Source organism: Dromaius novaehollandiae, chromosome 8 (assembly GCF_036370855.1).
Source record: "Dromaius novaehollandiae isolate bDroNov1 chromosome 8, bDroNov1.hap1, whole genome shotgun sequence".
In the NCBI taxonomy this organism is placed as follows: domain Eukaryota; kingdom Metazoa; phylum Chordata; class Aves; order Casuariiformes; family Dromaiidae; genus Dromaius; species Dromaius novaehollandiae.
In genome coordinates, this window is record NC_088105.1 from 39,244,865 (window position 1) to 39,263,162 (window position 18,298).

The 18,298-nt window shown below is 48.8% G+C and overlaps 1 protein-coding gene across 10 annotated transcripts in view; it reads left to right on the forward strand.

Annotated features, from left to right (window-relative positions):
- The window catches only part of NFIA (nuclear factor I A), a 347,808-nt gene that overhangs the window by 320,188 nt on the left and 9,322 nt on the right, over window positions 1–18,298 (forward strand). For all 10 annotated transcript variants that reach the window (XM_064516274.1, XM_064516278.1, XM_064516273.1 and 7 more), the window contains one exon: window positions 1,292–1,383. In XM_064516274.1, coding sequence (XP_064372344.1) covers window positions 1,292–1,383 — 92 coding nt within the window. The remainder of the gene's footprint in view (window positions 1–1,291; window positions 1,384–18,298) is intronic.

Here is an 18,298-nt window from a genome sequence, read left to right on the forward strand (position 1 = left end):
TACAGGAAGTCTCTGAGCTGCAAATAGTCAGAGGATAGGGAAAAAATAGGAGGAAGTAAGTATATGACCTATTTTGACTCTTCTCTGTGCCTCTGCCTTATGGCCCCTGTAAGAGAGGAGAGTGGAGAGGACGCATCACTGGTTTGGTCCTGTACGCCCCTTCGGTACAGCCTCATCCCATGTAATGCCGCTTCACCAAACATTTTGCCTTAAGAAAGGCAACAGCCTTTCATCCACACAGATAACTCAGTTTCTTTTTCGACTCCTAATTCACTTTCTTTTTTTCTGTAATTTTGAGGCCTGAACATTATATTTAGTCTGACTGGAATTTGGCAAGTAACTTTCCTTTTTACATTGTTTTTTTGTCTCTTCATTGGATAGTTAGATTGTCTGGGGATTTTGTTCAGCAGAATGCATTCCCCTAAATATATTTAAAATAGACAGAGTCACTGTTTGTATTAAGGCGTCTATTTAGGTTATTTCAATTGAGATCTGAACAGGCAAAAAACTGAACAAAGGAGAAGATTGCATGGGGAATTTTCAAGCGAGAGGAAGACTGAAAATGCACTTGAGTTGGGAAGTACGTGGCATTGTGGACAGTTGCAGTGGAGAACACAATGCAACAACAAAACCATTAAAGTACTTCAAGTTTGGAAGTAATCTGGTTCCTTGGCTTGCATTGCGTTTAATAGCTTTACATTTATGGGAGCCATTCCAGTTTTTAAAGGCAGCTTCGGCCTTCAGACTGATTGCACTTACCACCCCAGCGAAACTGCAACCCATTAATTTTTTACCGAAAGGATCTTCCTAGTTTGTCAAACACATTGAGTGAGCGTTTTAGAGACTGCAGACCACAGCAGTATGCAAACCAAAACCTGAGACGGAGAGGGAATGCTGGATTAGCACGAAACCAGGGGCCGGGTCCGTTAATGAGCACTTTAGTGAATTCACCGCTAGACGAAGCTCCATGAGCGCCGGCGATGCCGCGTGTCCGGGTGCAAGCGGTCAGGCTCGCACGCCCCGGGCCGGCACCTCCAGACCCTGCTCGTGGTCTTAGCGTAGGGAAAGGCCCGCGTCCTCCTGCAGCAGCCCAGTTAGGCCCAGTTTAGACGCCCACCACTGGGAATGAAACCTTCCCGCTGCCGAAAGCCCAACTCTCGCTCTCCAAAACGTGTGCACATGTCCGTGTTAAAACATCCGCTTACGGTGGCTCCGAGACGGTGTGTTTTTGGTGTTGTTTGTGTGCAATCTAGTGCCGCTTCCTCAACGCATGTGTCCCTTCCCTTCACAGCCTACTCGACACCCAGCACCTCCCCCGCAAACCGGTTCGTCAGTGTTGGACCCCGGGATCCCAGCTTTGTAAATATCCCGCAACAGACTCAGGTGGGCCGCTTTCGACTTCTCTGCACGCCTGCCGCGCGCCCGGCCCGCGCCGCCGCCGCCGCCGCCGCGCTCCGTAACTACCCCGAAACGCCGCTCGCACTGTCTGTCTGTCGCGCGCGTGGGGCTCGCGTGCCGTAACCCGCTTCCGCCGGCTGCCTCAGCCCCCCTCGCGCGCGGCGTTGGCTTTCCCCCCTCCGCCGCGTCGGAGCCCGTCTGCACGGTGGGGTTGGAGCGAGCGGGCGATGGGCGACGGCGAGCACAGGCGTCCCCACACGAAGGGAAGGAAAGGCCGGTTGAGCCAGGCCTGGAGAGCGGGGTTGACCGAACGCGGAGACCTGCTACGGTCGAATCAGAAGCTCAAGTAAACATTTGTGTTTCTTTAGGAGCAGGACGAGGTTTAAATGTGCTTTTTCCAAGCCGTATCAAATTCCCAGGGTCGATTAAGAAAATAGTCGTTGGCAGTTTTGTTAGCAGCTAATCTGAGCCAGATGTTGAAAAAATTAAGCCTATGCTTAATATCACGTTATCATGGGGGAGAAGGTATAAAAAAAGTGAGTAGAACTAGTGTTTTAGGACAACCGTAGCTTGTAGTTATAAATAATTGCTTGACTGCATTACAATACTTTTAAAGGTCAACAGCAAGAAATATTTATAATTTGTTTTGAGCTGGCTGCGATGCCTAAAAAAGTAATTAAATAGCTAGCAAATAGCAGAGTACTACTTTTGCCTCTTTGTGAGCGCTTTCGGGTTGATCACGTGCATCTGAATAAGGAGGATACCCACCGGTGGCTGCCACGTGCCACGGTCCAGCACGTGAGGACGGGCTCCCCGGGGTGGCACCAGCACCCCCGCTCTCAGCAAACCCCCCGTCCCTCCCCACCGAAGATTTTCGGTGTACGGGGCCGCAGCCAGGTGCCCGTGAGCACCGCGTGTTTTCTCGCTATCAGTTCTTTGTGTACAATTTGTTAGGGGCTTTAGTTTATGGCTCTGTCGACAGCACAGGTTAAACTGCAGCGGATCTCCAAGCTTCTCAGCGTTAAAGAGGGTCACGGAAAGTCCACCCGCCGGACGGAGCGGGGTTTTAACCCGTCAGGCTCTGATCTTTTTCCCCGCGTTAGCGAAGCCCAGCCTGCACCCCACTGCTCACCCCCTTCCCCTTCCTTTGGCCGCTTGGTGTGCGTGACGAGTCTTCGTGTGCCTTCACGTTTTAATCACTGTGTTTCTCTTGTGACTTTGGAAACAATCGGAGTACACAGAAATACGGAAACAGAGTAATGTTAAGGTATATACTGTTAAAGTCCTTAAGCACTCGGTCTTTTCCTCCATAGCTCAGGAAACTTGAAACCCTTTGGAGAATGCTACATTACCTTTTTCCAGAAGACCTGAAAAACTACCAGTTGGTAAATTGATTGTATAGTAAGTCAGAACAGCATTAAGTCTCCAAAATATTTTCAGCTTATTTGCATCTTGCATCCTGTTTTTCCCACATAAGTTTGTTGACTGCAAACTTCAGTGCTCCTTATTTATGATTTAAATCATCTGAAAGTGCTCTAGCCTTACTTAAGTGCTTCTAGGTAATGCAGTGTAGTGAATAACAATGCTGTACAGTGAAAAACAATACTCAAGCACAGCTTTCAATTAAAGTCAAACATGCTGCAGTGGATAAGGAGACTGACTTCCAGGCTCCGACTCCAGCTGCATCTCCGTCCTTCTATACATCATTACAACACCACAACCCACTTGATACTAAATATATAATTTATCAGTAAAACTCAGTACTTATTCATGAAACAACTCTGAAGTTGACCATGTTTTAGATCGGAGAAAGCAGGGCAAAAATACGAACTGCAACGATGTGGAATTTACTTAGCGTTCCTCTAAACAAAGAGAGGCTTTTGTAGGTTTTTTTGCAGGACCTTAGTGTATAAATTAGAACAATCACTTAGGATATTTTCAAAATGAAAAAATAAAAACAAGTAGGACCGCGTTATTAAAAGCAGCTGGGGTGGCTGCTTTCCGTCAGGATTTTTATAGCACATTCGGAGTCAGGCGAAGATAGGGGTCCTGAGCACCATTAACTGGCAGGCGGTACAGCTGCCCTGGACAGGAGGCAGCCGTGAATACGTCGAGCTTCTGAAAGCAAATACAAGGGTTAAGCAACTCTTTACTGCTGAGACAACAAAATAAACATGAAGACTGTATCTGACCATGTCTGCTTTTCCTGAAATCATGGTCCAGCTACAAGTTGCAAGAAAACATTATGGCCTGGTTCTGGCTTTCTCTTCCAGTTTGGGTCCCGTGACTACCAGCATTAGTTGTCCGTCCCCGTTATTAGCCTCCGAGCGCTGCAGAAACGCAGCTACGCGCAGCGATGTGGCAGTGCCGCTGAGCAGAAGTCGCATTTCCCATACATGGGCATTCACGGGCTTTCACAGAACATTGCAATAAAATCGCAGACAAATAAGTGTACAACAGTGCGGCTGGGTTTGAGCAAGGATCATTCTGTCCTGGGCTGTTTTTAAACAGCCAAAAACAGTACATGCCTTTCTTAATGTGCGTTATAAAAATTAGCAATAGACATTTCCATTAGGAGCCTGTTCTAATTTATGTCAGATTGCTTCAAATATAATTCCTTAAAGGAAATATTTTATTTAGAGAAAGGCTGTATTGCTCTATCAAGAAAATCTGTAGGACTACGATGCCACAACAGGAGACCAGCAAATAAACTGACCCGAGTCAGTGGCTCTGATCCGGGAACGAAGGCCCGGAATGGGCTGCCGGACGCGTGCGTTTGTAGCAGCTCCAGGACTTTGGAGGTGGTTCGGTTTTGCAGACGCTGCAAATAGATCTGCTCCCCGCTCCATCCCGCTGCCACGCCAGCGGCTCACCACCTAATTGTCCTGTCGAGGGGGTTACTTGAACCTAAATTTCTGTTTGCACGAGTAGAAGCAGCACTTGACTTGGCATCCTCTGTATCTGCTGAGAAAAAGGCACAGGTGTTGCAAGCTTTGCTTGATAAATCATTTACTTTTGCTACTTGACTCTCAAGCAATACAGGGGCACCAGCTTTTTCGCTGCCTTTTCCATATGCAAATCAGAAATACAGTATGCCCGGGGTGCACAGTCTATCGTTTCAGCAGCAGGCTGGTCTAGAGGCCTCATGACTAAGTAACAGATCCGTCTCTCGTATTGCCAGGGACTTGTAATAAGGAGAGTGGCAGAGGAATGGGAAAGTACCATCACGCTAATTAGGGACAGGCCTATCAGCGGCGATGGCGCTAATGAAGATTAAAGAGCGCTGACTTTGGGGGGACTTTTTCCTAACCAAGAGGAAAAATATAACATCGAAACACAGGATGTGCGCACACGCAGAGCTGTTTGCAGCTAGTGACACCACGCTGGCAGCCTGTGCCTTGCGACCAGCTGCGGGCACCGGGCAAGGAATCACCCGGTTTAGCTCCCATGGGAAACTGCATGGTTTTCTTCTCTGCTTAAGAGGGAAAATGCACCTTACGCCCTCTGACCAGCTGTTTCAGGAAAAATCGGGTTAATTTAAAAATCCTTTTCCAAAATTATCATGCTTCATAGCAGATCCATCCCCGTTAGTTTCTAAACCTTTGCTAAGCACAGAAACATTTATTCCCTTACCTTCCTTTTAGAAAAAGAAACTTGTTTTCTAGAAGAACAGAAGCAGAACTTCTTCCTACTTCTGGCTTTGCACCACCCTAAAGTTAGAGTCAGATCAAGATAAGCAAGCCAAGTCTTTTCTCACTTCCCCGACGGGACCCTAAAGCCACCCAGCTACTGCACTGCTGGAGGTAGAACTAACCCTTTATAACACACAACAGATCAAACAAAAGGCTCATAACTTTATCTAGCACACCACAATAAAGCCTAAGTAGAGTATCTAACGTACCCTTTACCTGCTAAGAACCCCCCGCCCCCCAAATCAAACAGCCTTATCTATTCAGGAAAACTACCAGTATGAAAAACAGTAAACTCCAAAGCCCAGACTTGCTCTTGCTACCAGCCTTGTAAAGACCAAGGACACAGATGCATGTGGGGAGACGTGTCTGCAGAGGAGTAATGCTGCACTGTGGTACGTTAGGGGGAAAATTGCTCAAGTTTAGCAAAGGGGAGATTGCAGTTGTATTCTAAGGCAATTGCTAGCTTCCTTAGCCCTGCTCGTGCTCGCTGCCCCTCCTGAAGTGGTACCCTTGTAGCTTCTTCTTTTAAGCTTTTATTTATCTCTAAAAAAGCCACCTTATGCCTCAGGTGCGTATACAAATCTAACTGTATGATCACTTTCTTGCCCAGAAATAAGGGGAAGGCTATTTCACTTCCCCACAACCCTTCCAGAAAGCAAACTGCAACCTGCAGTTTTTCATTGGCAGCACTTTAAAACAAAGGGCACGGGAGAAAAAATGAGCTTTACGCCGTGTCCCGTCGGTTAGCAGATGTGAGCTCTGTCAGACGAGGGAGGGAGGCAAATTCCAGAGTAGATGGTCCTCCTGCGATAACAGCCAGCCGTGGCTTCCTCCGGGCTTCGCTCAAAGCAGCGCGGTGCAGGGACGGCCCTCGCCGCGGCCGGAGCGCTCTCGCAGGTAGCCAGGCCCCGGACCGCGCAGAAGTCGTGGATCAAAGTCGGCACCTCGACTAGGCAGCCGATGCGGTCGCGCCGCAGCGGCCGCTCCCACCGCTGCAGCGGCTCCGCGGCCTTGTGCCCAGGTGCCGTTGCCACCCTACGGAAGGAGGAAACCAGTGCACACAGTTTGCTTTTGGCAAATGAAAGACGGCCCTTATTTTCTGGGGATTTCCCACTTTTGTTTCCCTCTGAGTCCCCGCCGCGGCGTCCTGCCCTTTGCACCATCAGAAAGGGACGCGGAGCTGCCGGGCTCATGCCCGGCTCGTTTTGCTGAGCCTTATTAATGAGTACCACGAGCTGTCTGCGCTTTTCTGCCTCTGCAGCCTTCTCTCTTTCCCCCGTTCCCCAGAGCGCGGGCACTGCTCCGCTCGGACACGTGGCACCCGCTGGCCCTCCGCGCGGGAAGGGAGAGCCCAGGCCCCAGCTCGGGATTTCGCGGTACTGCAGCAGTGTGCGAGCAGCCGAGCCATGGCTTCACTGCACACGACCGTCTGTGTCCAGGAATGGCATAACGGGCACACGTGGATTTTACACTGCAGTGGTCGCGTGGAGAACATGAGAGGTTCTAGGAACAGGATCAGGTCTTTTGTTTTTCTGAGCAGAACTATTTATAAGCCAGGCCAGCACTACTTGTCGCTTGGGTGACTCTTCCTCCCCAGACGAGAATACTCATCCTGAAGGCTCAATGTACCTGTTACGTTTGAACATACATGAAGATGAAGAACACTCATTTAGGAGCGTTGTTCAAACCAGTTCAGTTCCCTCAGAATTACCTATTCCATAACCTAGCTTCAACTAGGCCAGCACACAGGGGTTTGGAAGAAACTTATCTTAAGCTGCAGTCCACTTCTAAAGCAGAGGCTTGACTGCTCCTTTTCCTATTTCTGCCCAAAGCAGCAAGCACAGCAGTGGCAGGTCAGAACGTGGTTTGAATGCTGGAGTAACTTCTCTCCTGGGTGAAGAACAGAAGTTTGCAGAGACTAGCGCTAAGCACATCTTTGGGGTGCGACTGCTTTTCTCCCCAGAGTTCCTGACGTTACAAGGGCCACTCTTCTCCCAAAGCTAGCAGGGACCTGTGGACTTTCCTAGATCAGCAACGGGAAGTGAGGGTTGTTCTCCTCCGATGCTCCAAACAAAGTTACACAGTGCCCAAATTGCCATCTTAATTTTAGGTTGTTCCTGGGCATATGTGGGCCCTATGCCCTTGTACATCTGTGCATCATTTTCCTACTAGAAATTTATGATACACATATGAAATGAGAGACCTGAAATGGAGGTCAGAGACAGAACCATTATAATGAATGCTTGAGTGTGTGAAAAGAGAAATTTGTATATACGACCACTTAATTTAAAATAATTGCCTGGGCTGAAAGGTACTGCAGGAGGATGGGCTCCTTAAGTGGGAAGGTTTCAGATTCTGCCTTTGCTTTGGCCATATTATACTCACTCTTCTCTTGTTGAGATTACTCAAGGAAACGTTGGCCAAATCCTTCACTGACCTAAAGCCAAGTTGGTTCTACCATGATGGGAGCAAAGAGCACACACGCAGTCGCGTGGTTTTGATGTGCCTCTGATTGCGTGATTGCTCCGTAGTCCAAGTCCCCCGTGCCGCAGGAGGGTAAACGTGCTGCTCTGATCCCAGCTGCTGCTGACAGCCCAGAGCATGCTCCACAGAGAGCAGATCCAAAGGCGACCAGGATTTAGGGTCACTCCTAGCTCCCATTCCCTTCCCCTTCTGTTCAGTTCAGTGCACGAAGCCCATTTAATTGAGCTCTTGCACAGAGGGGCACTGTGCAATTTTACTGCCAGATCGGTTCTCAGAAAGCAGCAGAGATCAGTATACCTGAAGAAGAAAGCACATATTGCCCTATAACAATAAGGGGTCATAGAAGACTTGTCAGTACCATCATGTGGCCTTATCTTCAAAGTGAGTTTAAGCCAAATCAGCCCAAAATGCCTGGGTTACTCCCTAGTAGGGGGGATCCTTTCTTCCCATGCTTTTTCTTCCTCATCTTTGCAGGCTTCAGTGGGCAGTTCAGACTCTTTTTGGAAACTAACACTAAGCATCCTATTTCCAATAGATATAACGTGCAATTATTTACAATGGACATGGACGAATTTCCCAAACTAAGCAATTAAACTTATTGCATTTTTCCCCTCCTCACAATAAACAGGAAGCCTGTTTGCAAGGCCCCCTTTCTGCGGTTTTTATGGCCATTACTTATGCTCCACAGTAGGGGAGAAGAAAGAGAAGAACTAAATGTGGGCCTGGTGGGAAGAGTTGGCAAATGCAGAAATATGATGAATGAGCTGGAGAGATTTAATTTCTTACTAAATTCTCTACAAGCTGTGTAACCTTTCTTTAGCTAAACAATTACTCTAAAAGGCAATGATTTTCTGCGTTTTCATTGAAAAGTCTTCATAATAACAATGGCCTATGTTCTCCTCCTTGAAGAACTTCTGCCAAAAAACAGTTTTCTTTTTTCCATTCAGCAGGAAACTTTCTTTTAGTTTTATTTTTTCAATCTCATATTCCCCACTAACATGGATTTACAGGGCCTACCACTTATTGCATAGAGCTGGGAAGAAGCTTCCCCTTGGGCGAAATCATTTTGGTCCGTCTCCTTTATAGGGATTCTTGTATCTTCCTCTGAAGGAAAAGACTCCAGCCGGTGTCAGAGACAATACCAGACCAAACTGACCATTTAGTCTGATGAAACCTGGCAGTTCCCATGCTCACAGGTACAGAGTACCCAGGAAAGGACCCCCAAATTTGTTATAACTTGTCTTTAGGTGGAAAAGCAGCTGCTTTTGCTGTGAAGGGGGCAGTTGAGAGGCAGAGTAGTTGTTGACTTAAGTGTGGCAGGGGAGAGAGTCGTCCAGTCTTTCGGACTTGAATTGAGGATGCTCGAACGGGGACCAAACCCGGTCCTGCACCTTGCGACTGGGTCCCCAGCCACACTGCTGACGTGGTTCACTCAAACGGGGTGTCGATCCCCGCCGAATCGCAGAGTCCTGGCACCGACTGAAGTGTTGGAAGGACTTTGCAAATGCAGCATGGGCAGGACAGGGGTCCTCCTGCAGTTACAGGTGTCTTCAGAAACACACACGCACACGAATCAAACATACAGGTACACGGCAGGATTATAGTTATGTACCTCTTACTGCCTTTTCTTGACTTAGGCGGTTTCCCGGCCGCCCCGCGGCCGCCCCCGCCCCCGTTGCAGATAATGCTGTATTGGATTAGTCTGCCTCGCTGCTGCATCAGGTCCCAGATCGATTTATTGACTCTGTCAGAGTGGCTAGTACAGTAATTGTTACAAGGGCAGAATGGAAAGCAAGAATGTGTCCACATAAAATATAAAAATGACGTTTTGTTCTTTCTTCCCTCTCCTGCCCTATAGATCTTTATGTGTTTACACAGCGGAGAGCACTTTACTTAAGTTAATCAGCTCCTTCTACATTATTAATTGCGACAGTTAGGGTGCTACATGGCGGCAAACGTATTATTGAAAACATTGATCTCGTGCTCATGGTGTGGACCTGAGTAGGTTTTGTACTCCTTCCCCTCTTCTGCGGCTGCTTTGGGATCCTATCAAATCGCATTTCCTTGACTGCCAATACACCGTCAATGCCATTGATTTTGGAGAGGGGCAGAGAGACGCACACGGGAAGGGAAGGAGCGAGCAGGTCTTCAGCATGTTCCCTAGGCTTGGAAAGGGGTCGTTGCAAGTGTGTAATCACGACAATCACATGCGTAGCCTGATTTCGGTATTTTGTAAAGCGTAATAATGTAAGATCTGAAGTTTCATAACCTTGGAGCTTTGCGGAGAAGGTGTGATGAGACCTTTTAAAATGCATGTAGAATGTATACCCTTAAAAAAAAGTCACACTGACTTTTTACAAGGGTTTTGGAACTGCCTTTGAAAGACATTTCATGAAAGTTCAGCTTTCGCAGCTGATACCTATATGAGCTCTATAAATTCCACACAGCCTGACAAAACCCAGTAGGTGTCACATGTGACCTGGATGGAAAAGGTCAGCAGTTGAATTTATGGCTTTTGCATTTACTGGAACATTAAGATTTTTGCCAGCTGCCATATATACTTTTTAACAATTCTGCAATCAAAGGATTAGGACCACAATGTACCATGAAGGTCAAAAATTAAAGGCCACAATCCCTACACCCTTCCCTATAGATAGGCATTAAGCTACCTCTGCTCTAAGAGTCATCTTTGCTTAATGGCCTTAATGCGGAGGTCAAGGAGTAAATTAGCTCCGGAGGTGAACACCTTACCAAATAGACTAGCTCGCTCTGAAATTAGTGCTAAACTGCAGAGGGATGGACCAAAGATGAGAGGCCATTTCTTAATGTAGAAGGACTCTTCAGTGTGCAAGAGATTTCATGTTCCCAAGACAGTGAGCGTCACCTCTCCGGGTGCTGGATTATCCTAGAAAAATGGAAATTACGTACGGGAGAAAGAGCTGTGCTTCAAAAAAAGTAATACAGCAAAATGATTGCGATTTTGTTAAATCAAGGCCTGTTTACATTTTAAATTTAACAAAGATGTCTGTTCTTAGTTAGGATTGCTAACGCCATGCCAAGATTTAGCTTTCCAACTTTACCTGGTTTTAGTATGATTAGCTGAAAACAGCAAAGGTTGTCTTCTTGTCTTGTTTTAAGCAGTTGTTTTTATAGCAAAAAGCCTTTAACTCCTATCTTCCCCCCCCAAATTCAATTTGAACAGAGGTGTAGCTGGAAATGTTTAATCCAAAAAAAAAAAATCTTGTTTTTTATTCTAATATTAACAAATCAAGAGGCTAAACTTGAACATGTTTTGCAGGCTCAATGGTGTAGCCTTTGGTTACTTTGGTTATTAGTACTCAATTTTGAAAACAGTACTGACACTATAATCATAATCTTTTCAGGCACATTCACTTGCATGAACAAACTCTTACATCTTCTATACAAATACTGGTTATTACACACTAAGAGATGTAGCTAAATGCATTTCAGAAGCCAATGAAATGTGATCTTAATTATGAGATACGAGTAATGAAAATCATTACCAATAAAATGCAGCCACCTCTGGGGCTGAACACAGTAATCCCCGCATTGCTTGAAGCAGCTTTATACAACTTTCTATAGCTTTTTGTGTTTCTGCTATAACTACAGTTTTGCAAACATGACAATAGAAAACATATCTTTTTTTTATAAAAGGATAAAGTTAGATACTAAATTTGCATGTGAGGTTGGACTTTTTTCTTCCTTGCAAGTTGCTTCAATGCATCTTGAAGTTTTACAGGAACATTTAGTGTTCCTGGTTTGGCTTATTTATTTATTTATTTATGAAGCACTTTGGGTAGGCTTTTGGGTTAAAGATTGCTTTTGTAAACCCATGGCATTGGACCCGACTGTACATTCATCAAAGTCAATGAGAGTAGGAGATGGCAGATTTGTTATTGGCAGGAGTTTGTTTCAGAAATACAATAATCTTTTTGTATAATTGGGCTCGTATTTTGCTTATAGCTTTGTAAAATATAATAAATGCAGTCTTTTTCCAAATGAATGGAGATGAAGGTTAAAATTCACGTTTTCTCTACGGGGAGGGCTTGCAGTGCAGTAGCCATGCATCTCTAAAACTTTTATTTTGCAGCTGCAAAAAATCCGTGATTCCAAAGCGATTGCTCTTGGTGCAGAGATGGGTTTAGGTTTTGGTTTTTTCCGATTTACCAGTCTTGTAAGCTAAATCTGTAAAGCATACACGAGCTCACGTCCCGGCCGGTTCACTCCCCGTACCGGAGCCCGCGGGCTCCGCTCTTTGTGCTCCTAACAGCAGTAACACGGGCAGAGTTTGTCCCGGTAATTGTAACTGCTTTAACAAGTCTGTTGCTGTCGCATGAGTCAAAATAGAATTCAGATTCTTCTCCCGCGATGGTTGGAGGCTTTTCAGGAATATGAGGAGTAAAAGTAGTAACATTAAAAAAAAGGGGGGGGGGGCTCTAATTCTCCGTACAATGGAGCAGCTTACTTCCCGAGCACAAAGGGCCACTTCTATACAGTCTATTTTCAGAGAAAAGCCTCACATTCAGTGGCTCATAAAAGCGGAGAGGCACCTTTTGATTTTAAGTTCAAGGTTTACGTTAGTAATTTTGTCTGTTTTCTCTGTTACTATTAATTAAATCGGGATCGCTTAATGAGCATTACGAAATCCGATGGGCTGTGCATGCTTTTTCCTATTTCCCGAGACGCCTAAATGCAAGCTTTCCCTGCCCGTTTCTGCAAGCGGGTGGGATTTCAGCCCCGGCGCTGCGGTTCCCATTGCACCCACCGGCCTCGCAGCCCGTCCGCCCGTCTGTCCCTCCCCGCTTCCCTCGCGCCCGGCTGCTCCGTCGGCTGCTGCGCCCGCCAACGCCGGCCAAAAAACGGCCCGAAACCACCTTTTCTGCCCCAAACAGTCCGAAGCAAAGAGCGTTTGCAGCAGCTTTGGGGCAGAGCAGCCGGCGGCCCCGCACACCTCCCGCGTGCCCCCGGGGCAGCACCCCGGGCGCGGGGTGCGTGCGGCTGTGCGTGCGCGCCTGTGCACGTGCGCGGGGTGTGCGTGTGTGTGTGTGCGTGTGTGTTCAGGCTGCCTAGCTGCAAACGTAGCCCGGGAGGCCCAGCGTGGGGCTCGCTTCTCCTCCGCTTTTGGATGACTTTCCCCGATTGTCTCGAGCAATAAAAGTGCAGAAATTTGCCGCAAATGGCGGCTCCGAGGAGATTATTTTCGCAGCCCTCGCGCAGGCAAAACTCCCGAGGCTCCGCGCGCGTTTCGCTGGCCCCGGGGCTGCGGGAGCTGGCTGGGACTGAATAAAACTGCAAGTACAGCGCGGGGGACTCGCAAGCAGGGAGCTCTGCAAAAGCAACAAAACCGGGGCGCACAATGGAGAGCCGAGCGGGTTACGCCGCGGTGCAAGTATGCACCGCTCGTTACGACGCCGCGCCTCCGGAATAAATTATGCCCCTTTAAAAAGTAATACTTTAACTGTAGAGCTATATAGAGACAATTAAGACGATATTGTTCTCCCGCTTTCCCTCCCCCCTCCCTTCCTCCCTCGCTCTGCAGCAGCTCTGTGGAAACTTTTAATGCTGCAGCTTGACGCTCGGGCCTCCGGGTCTGGGATGCCTGAGAAAGCACTGCAGGCTCCGGCGGCGGCACATTCCTCCGGCGGGCCCTGGAAACAGCCGGGCCGCATGGAAATGAGGGCCGCCGCCGCCGCCAGGCTCCCTACGGCAGCGGCTCCTCGCCCTTAAACCTGAACTTGAACCCGCGGCCGGTTTTTTGGTAAATCCCAGCCGGCTGGAAGGTGAGGCGCAAAGAGGGCAGGACGTGCAACGCTCTGTGCAGCGTATTTGGGGTTGCAGCAGCAAAGTGCATGGTGGTTTTTTGGAGACTTTCTTTTTTCTTTTTGCTGCTTTGTTATAAGCCGCGTTGGGATTTTCTCCTTCGCTTGCAAAAGCGGACGTGGCAGCGGGCTACGGCGGTGATGCCCCGCGCGGCTCCGCCGGCCCCGCGTCGCCCTCCCGGCCGTTCCTGGCGACCAGCGCGCGGTTTGCACTGGCACGGCCAAAGTTTGAAAGGCTGAATGGGTGGGGGGAAAAAAAAAATCTTGTTGGCAGCTAGGCAGGAAGCATCCACAAAGATGTCCTTGCTGAGCGAGCCTTTCCTCCAGGGCTCGCGTCGGGGTCGGTTTTATCCCACATAACGCGAGCAGGGCAGAGCCCCGAGGTCTGGCAGAGCTCAAGCCCCTTCTGCGCGCGAGGTTATATAGTTTATCAGTGCAGAAGCCACCACGGGCTTTGGAAAGGAAACAGCCGGCTCGGTGGCTTGCACCACGCATCGGGGTCTCCTCGGGGACTGGAAGTGCCCGGCCACCGATTTCTGCAGCGCTGCAAATACACGTATACCAAAAACATTTTTCCCCTTTTAAACATTCAAAAAGCTCCTTGCAGCCACTTGTTTCCCGGGCGCTGCCGTTGGCCCCGGTGTTTGCTGCCTTTTGCCTTCGCGAACGTCTTAACTTCGCCGCCGCCGGCAGAGCACAAAACGAGTTTGTGCCGCGGGCAGCAAACCTCGCCGCGGCGGCGAGCATCGGCGGCGGACGCCCGCGTCCCCCCCGGCCCGCGCCCCGCCGCCCGCCTAATCCGCCCGCCGCACCTCAGATCTCAAGTAACTTCCATACTGCGGGCTCACTTTAATGGCCAGAATCTATTTTTCATGAAAAAGCAGGAAATAAGCTGTCTCTCGTACAAAGATTTACAAAATGTAATCATTGTTGAAATATTCCCTTTGAACTGCCTTGTCCGCAGGGGTGTCTGGCTCCCAATACCCCCGTTTCTTTACAACACCCTTACAAGTCCTTCTGGTAGATCAGGTACACTGGTGGTGCTGCGCTTTGATGTCCTGAATGAATGAAAGAAAAGCATAATAAAAGAGAGCTGTTGATCAAGCATAAAATACTCTTTAAGCTGACAGAATGGCAGAGTTAACACATTCTAAGCTGCTTTTAGGTTTTCCCTTTTTTCCTCACATTTTCCTGTGCTTTGTGTACAGTGGGGGTTTTTATTTTTTGAAAAGTCTCTGATCTATGTAGTATGCCGTCCCCTAACAAAAACCAAACTGGGATTGTTTCTCTCTCTTTTTTTCCCTCCCTCTCCCTCCGCCATCCTTTCTCCTTTTTTAACAGCGAGGGTTACGGTTCAGCATTGCTGCAGCGCGTTCGCAGCGTCCGGCATAAAGTTTAGAAGTTAGTTTGCATGTTTCAAAACCAAGTTAGTAATAAATAAATCGTTTGCTTAACTATTTAGAAAACGGAGGGGGACGACAAAATGTTACCGAAGTAAAACGAAGCTCGTGCGTCCAAAGGGAAAAACTTGAAGCCGAAATCCCAACACAAAAATGACCTCATTGCGAGGGAACTTTCTTTGAGAGCCCGAGCAAAGGGGAAGTTTTCTTCCTGCAGCTCTAATTTAGATCTTAAGTTCCCATACATAATTTATACATCATATTCAGCGCGCCAGCCTGCCCCGCGCGCTGGCTCGCGTTGCAAGCCCTCGCCATTGAGAGGTCTTCGCTGCATTAGACGCGGACTAAACGCGAGTATGTCGCGGCGCGGCCCGTCTCTAATCCGCCGGCGCGCGGGGGGCTCGTGCTCGGAGCAGCGCTTTGTGCTCGGGAAACATCTGGGGCCAGCTGGGACCCTTCACGGGAACCATCGGTTGTCTGGAGCAACAGCAGGAGTTACTGCCCGAGCGTGTTTTCATAGGTTTGGGAGGGTTTGGGGTGACTTGGTTAAAAGCACCAGCAATTCCCAACTTGAGGTTTGAACCCGAGCAGAAATCCTGCCCGAAGTGAGTTTGTTGGTCCCGGGGGAGAAGTGGTTTGGACTACTATACATTTTTAATAGTCAGCAGGCAGAGGTCCGTATTACAAAATTATTGCACATAATTTAATGCAGTTTGCCACAATTGGCGTTCTGACAAAAGCTGTTGGATGCAGAGCTACTGTACACATCGCCTAGAGACGAGTGTCCCCCCCGGGAAGGGGTTTATCTTCCCCGAGACACTGCGAATACGCTGGTAGCTGGGCCTGTGGTGCTCCCGCGTTGGGAGCTTGGACAAGCAGAAGATTCACTCGCTGCTTTATGTCCCTTCGGGGATGACCAACATGCTACTTCTGTCCCTTTCGGTATTTCATTTTGGAAAATATAATTACTAAATAATTAATCCCAGCTCGGAGAAAATAACTTCCATAGGCACAAAGGTGACCTTGTCTTGAATATCCACCTTTCGGTTTGCACAGTAGGATCAAATTTCATGCCTGGAGAAAGCAATAGAGAAGTGGGACAAATTCAGACGTGGGGTGAAGCAAGCGCAGCTCCTCTGTCTTCAAGAAGTCCTCTGGAAGCTAAACCAACGCTAACGCTGCTGCTGCTGACGGCCCTTTCGAAAGTCTACCAAAGGCCTGTTTTTGGCCCCTTGATTTCACATAGGGAAGAGCCTTACCAGGACCTTTCACCAGGTAATGTCTAAAGCACCAGTTGGTTACTCAGCTGTTTGCATTCTCATTTTACCTGTGAAACCACAAGGCCTCGTTACCCCGACTCGCCTTCCTGGGGGCAACGTTTTGGATGGCCTTCAAGTTCTCGAGATGACCGAGGTGTCGCCCCAAATAAAGCGAACCAACCCACCAGCCGTGGTGAGCTCCCCGGCGGCCGCGGCTCCGGGTCAGTCCTGCTGCCCGAGCGTGCCGGCAAGCTCTCGAGCTGTAAATTTTTTAATTTCAGCTCTTATCAGTGCCGGCTCACTTTCCCGCAGCCCGAGCGGGCGTTTGCAAGCTCAAAGCCCTGCCTGCACCGGCTCCTTCCACCACCCCAGCAGCCCAACCGGGCTAAAACTCAACATGTAGACCCAGTGTCAGCCCGGAGTGGACAACGCCGAGAAACTTCGCCTGCGCGTGGAGTTTGTCAGAGTCTCAAATGTGCGAATGTCCTCAAATAACCTGCGCAGCCCGGAGAGAGGAGCCAAGTGTCACACCCAGCTCTGGATTCCACATTAACAACCTCCTTCCGCAGCGTTAAACTTTGCCCTCCAGGACTTTTGTTTAACTTTTTAATTGGAAAAACAGATACGGCTGCTTTGCAACCTTCGCTTTTTCGTGCTGGCTGAAAGCTCTCGTTGTTACCGGGGGAGACGCGCAGGTAGACCCAAACTCGGCGAGTTTTCGCTCGATCGTTTCAAAGCCCGCGACCCGGGTCCGTGCTCAGGCTTGGGAGCCGGGGATAAAGCCCGTCACACAGCGAGGCTGTTTTAAGGAGATTTTAATAAACAATGGGCCTGATTCTCCGCTCCCGATGCGGGCAGAAGCGCCGCTGGAGTCAATGAGGCACTTTGAGCTTTTCTCCCCTGAAATACCCCGGACGGCAGAGGGTCTCCTCGCCGCCTGCCCGTACAAAGGCGCCGATTGTCCCGAGTCGTGCCGGGCTGTTGTGCCGCTGCGCTGTCTTCGGCGCGGCGTAGGAAACGCGTCGGCAGGCACCATCCGAGGGGCGCGACTGCCGTCTCAGGCTTCCTGTTTAGGATTCAGTCAAGTCGATATTGTTTATGGTTCATAAAACCTCACTACTGCGAGGATCCTCCGATACTGGCAGTGCAGAGTTTCGGCTTTCATGGTGCTGTAAATTAGGGGGGGGAAAAAAAAAGTGTGATAATACTCCTCCGAGAACAGTAAAATAGAGCTCTGCAATGGTTAAATGGAATTTTATAAGCACATTCGGTGTGGAACTGTTTTGCATTACATGAGTTGAATACCTTAGAGATGACACACATCTGCAGGCACTTTATTAAATCCTTAGTCAGCACTTTTCAACCTGATGAGATTACTTCTTCATTTGACTGGAGGAAGGAAAGCGAAGATCTCGTACCGGACTGCAGAATTCCTCCTGATGGTTCACCTTGAACGCTCGCAGAGGACGGCGCGATGCTCTGCAGGCCCGCGCGGACCTCCCGCGGCACCGGGCAGCGGGCAGCGGTCCTCCTGCTCCGCGGGACCTCTAGCTCCGGCGGCTTCACTTAGCTCCGAACCCGCTCGCCGGATCGTACTCCATGAGGAAATATAGGGGAAACCTCATACCGGCTCTGCTATAACAACGCCAGGAGATCATATCGTCCTGACTGTGTTGTGATAGCGATTTCAGTGGCGGTTTAAATTAAGGAATGGGATACGTGGTTGGGCAGGTTGCAGGGCGTGAAGGGACCAGGCGTGGAGGTCGGCTGGAGGTGGGAGCGTAGCTGGCATCGCGTTGGGCAGCGTCCTGCAAACCTTTCCCAATGCAGGAGCACGGACCCGGGCTGCTCTTCCCAAGCCCAAGCCCGGGCTCGATCGCGCAAGGGTTAATTAAGTTTTTCCTTGGTATTAAGCCCGAGCGGTGTCTGCAGGAGTCATATTGACACCCCGGTGCATGGTAACTCTACTCCTTTATTGACATGTTGCTAGTCAGGAGCACAATAGCACTCTGTGTCTGCAAATCATTGCTAAAATCATCTCGAGGAAAAAAAAAAAGTTTGAAAGCCGAGCGCGAGACAAAGGCCCCAGAGCTGCACTGCGCCGCGAAAAACTCCCGAGTCAGCAACTTCTATTGATTAAAAACTAACCTTTAAAGTAACTCTCGGAGTGTGTGGTTAGCATTTAAATTTAAACATGTCATGAGTTGATTTGTGTTAGTGAATAC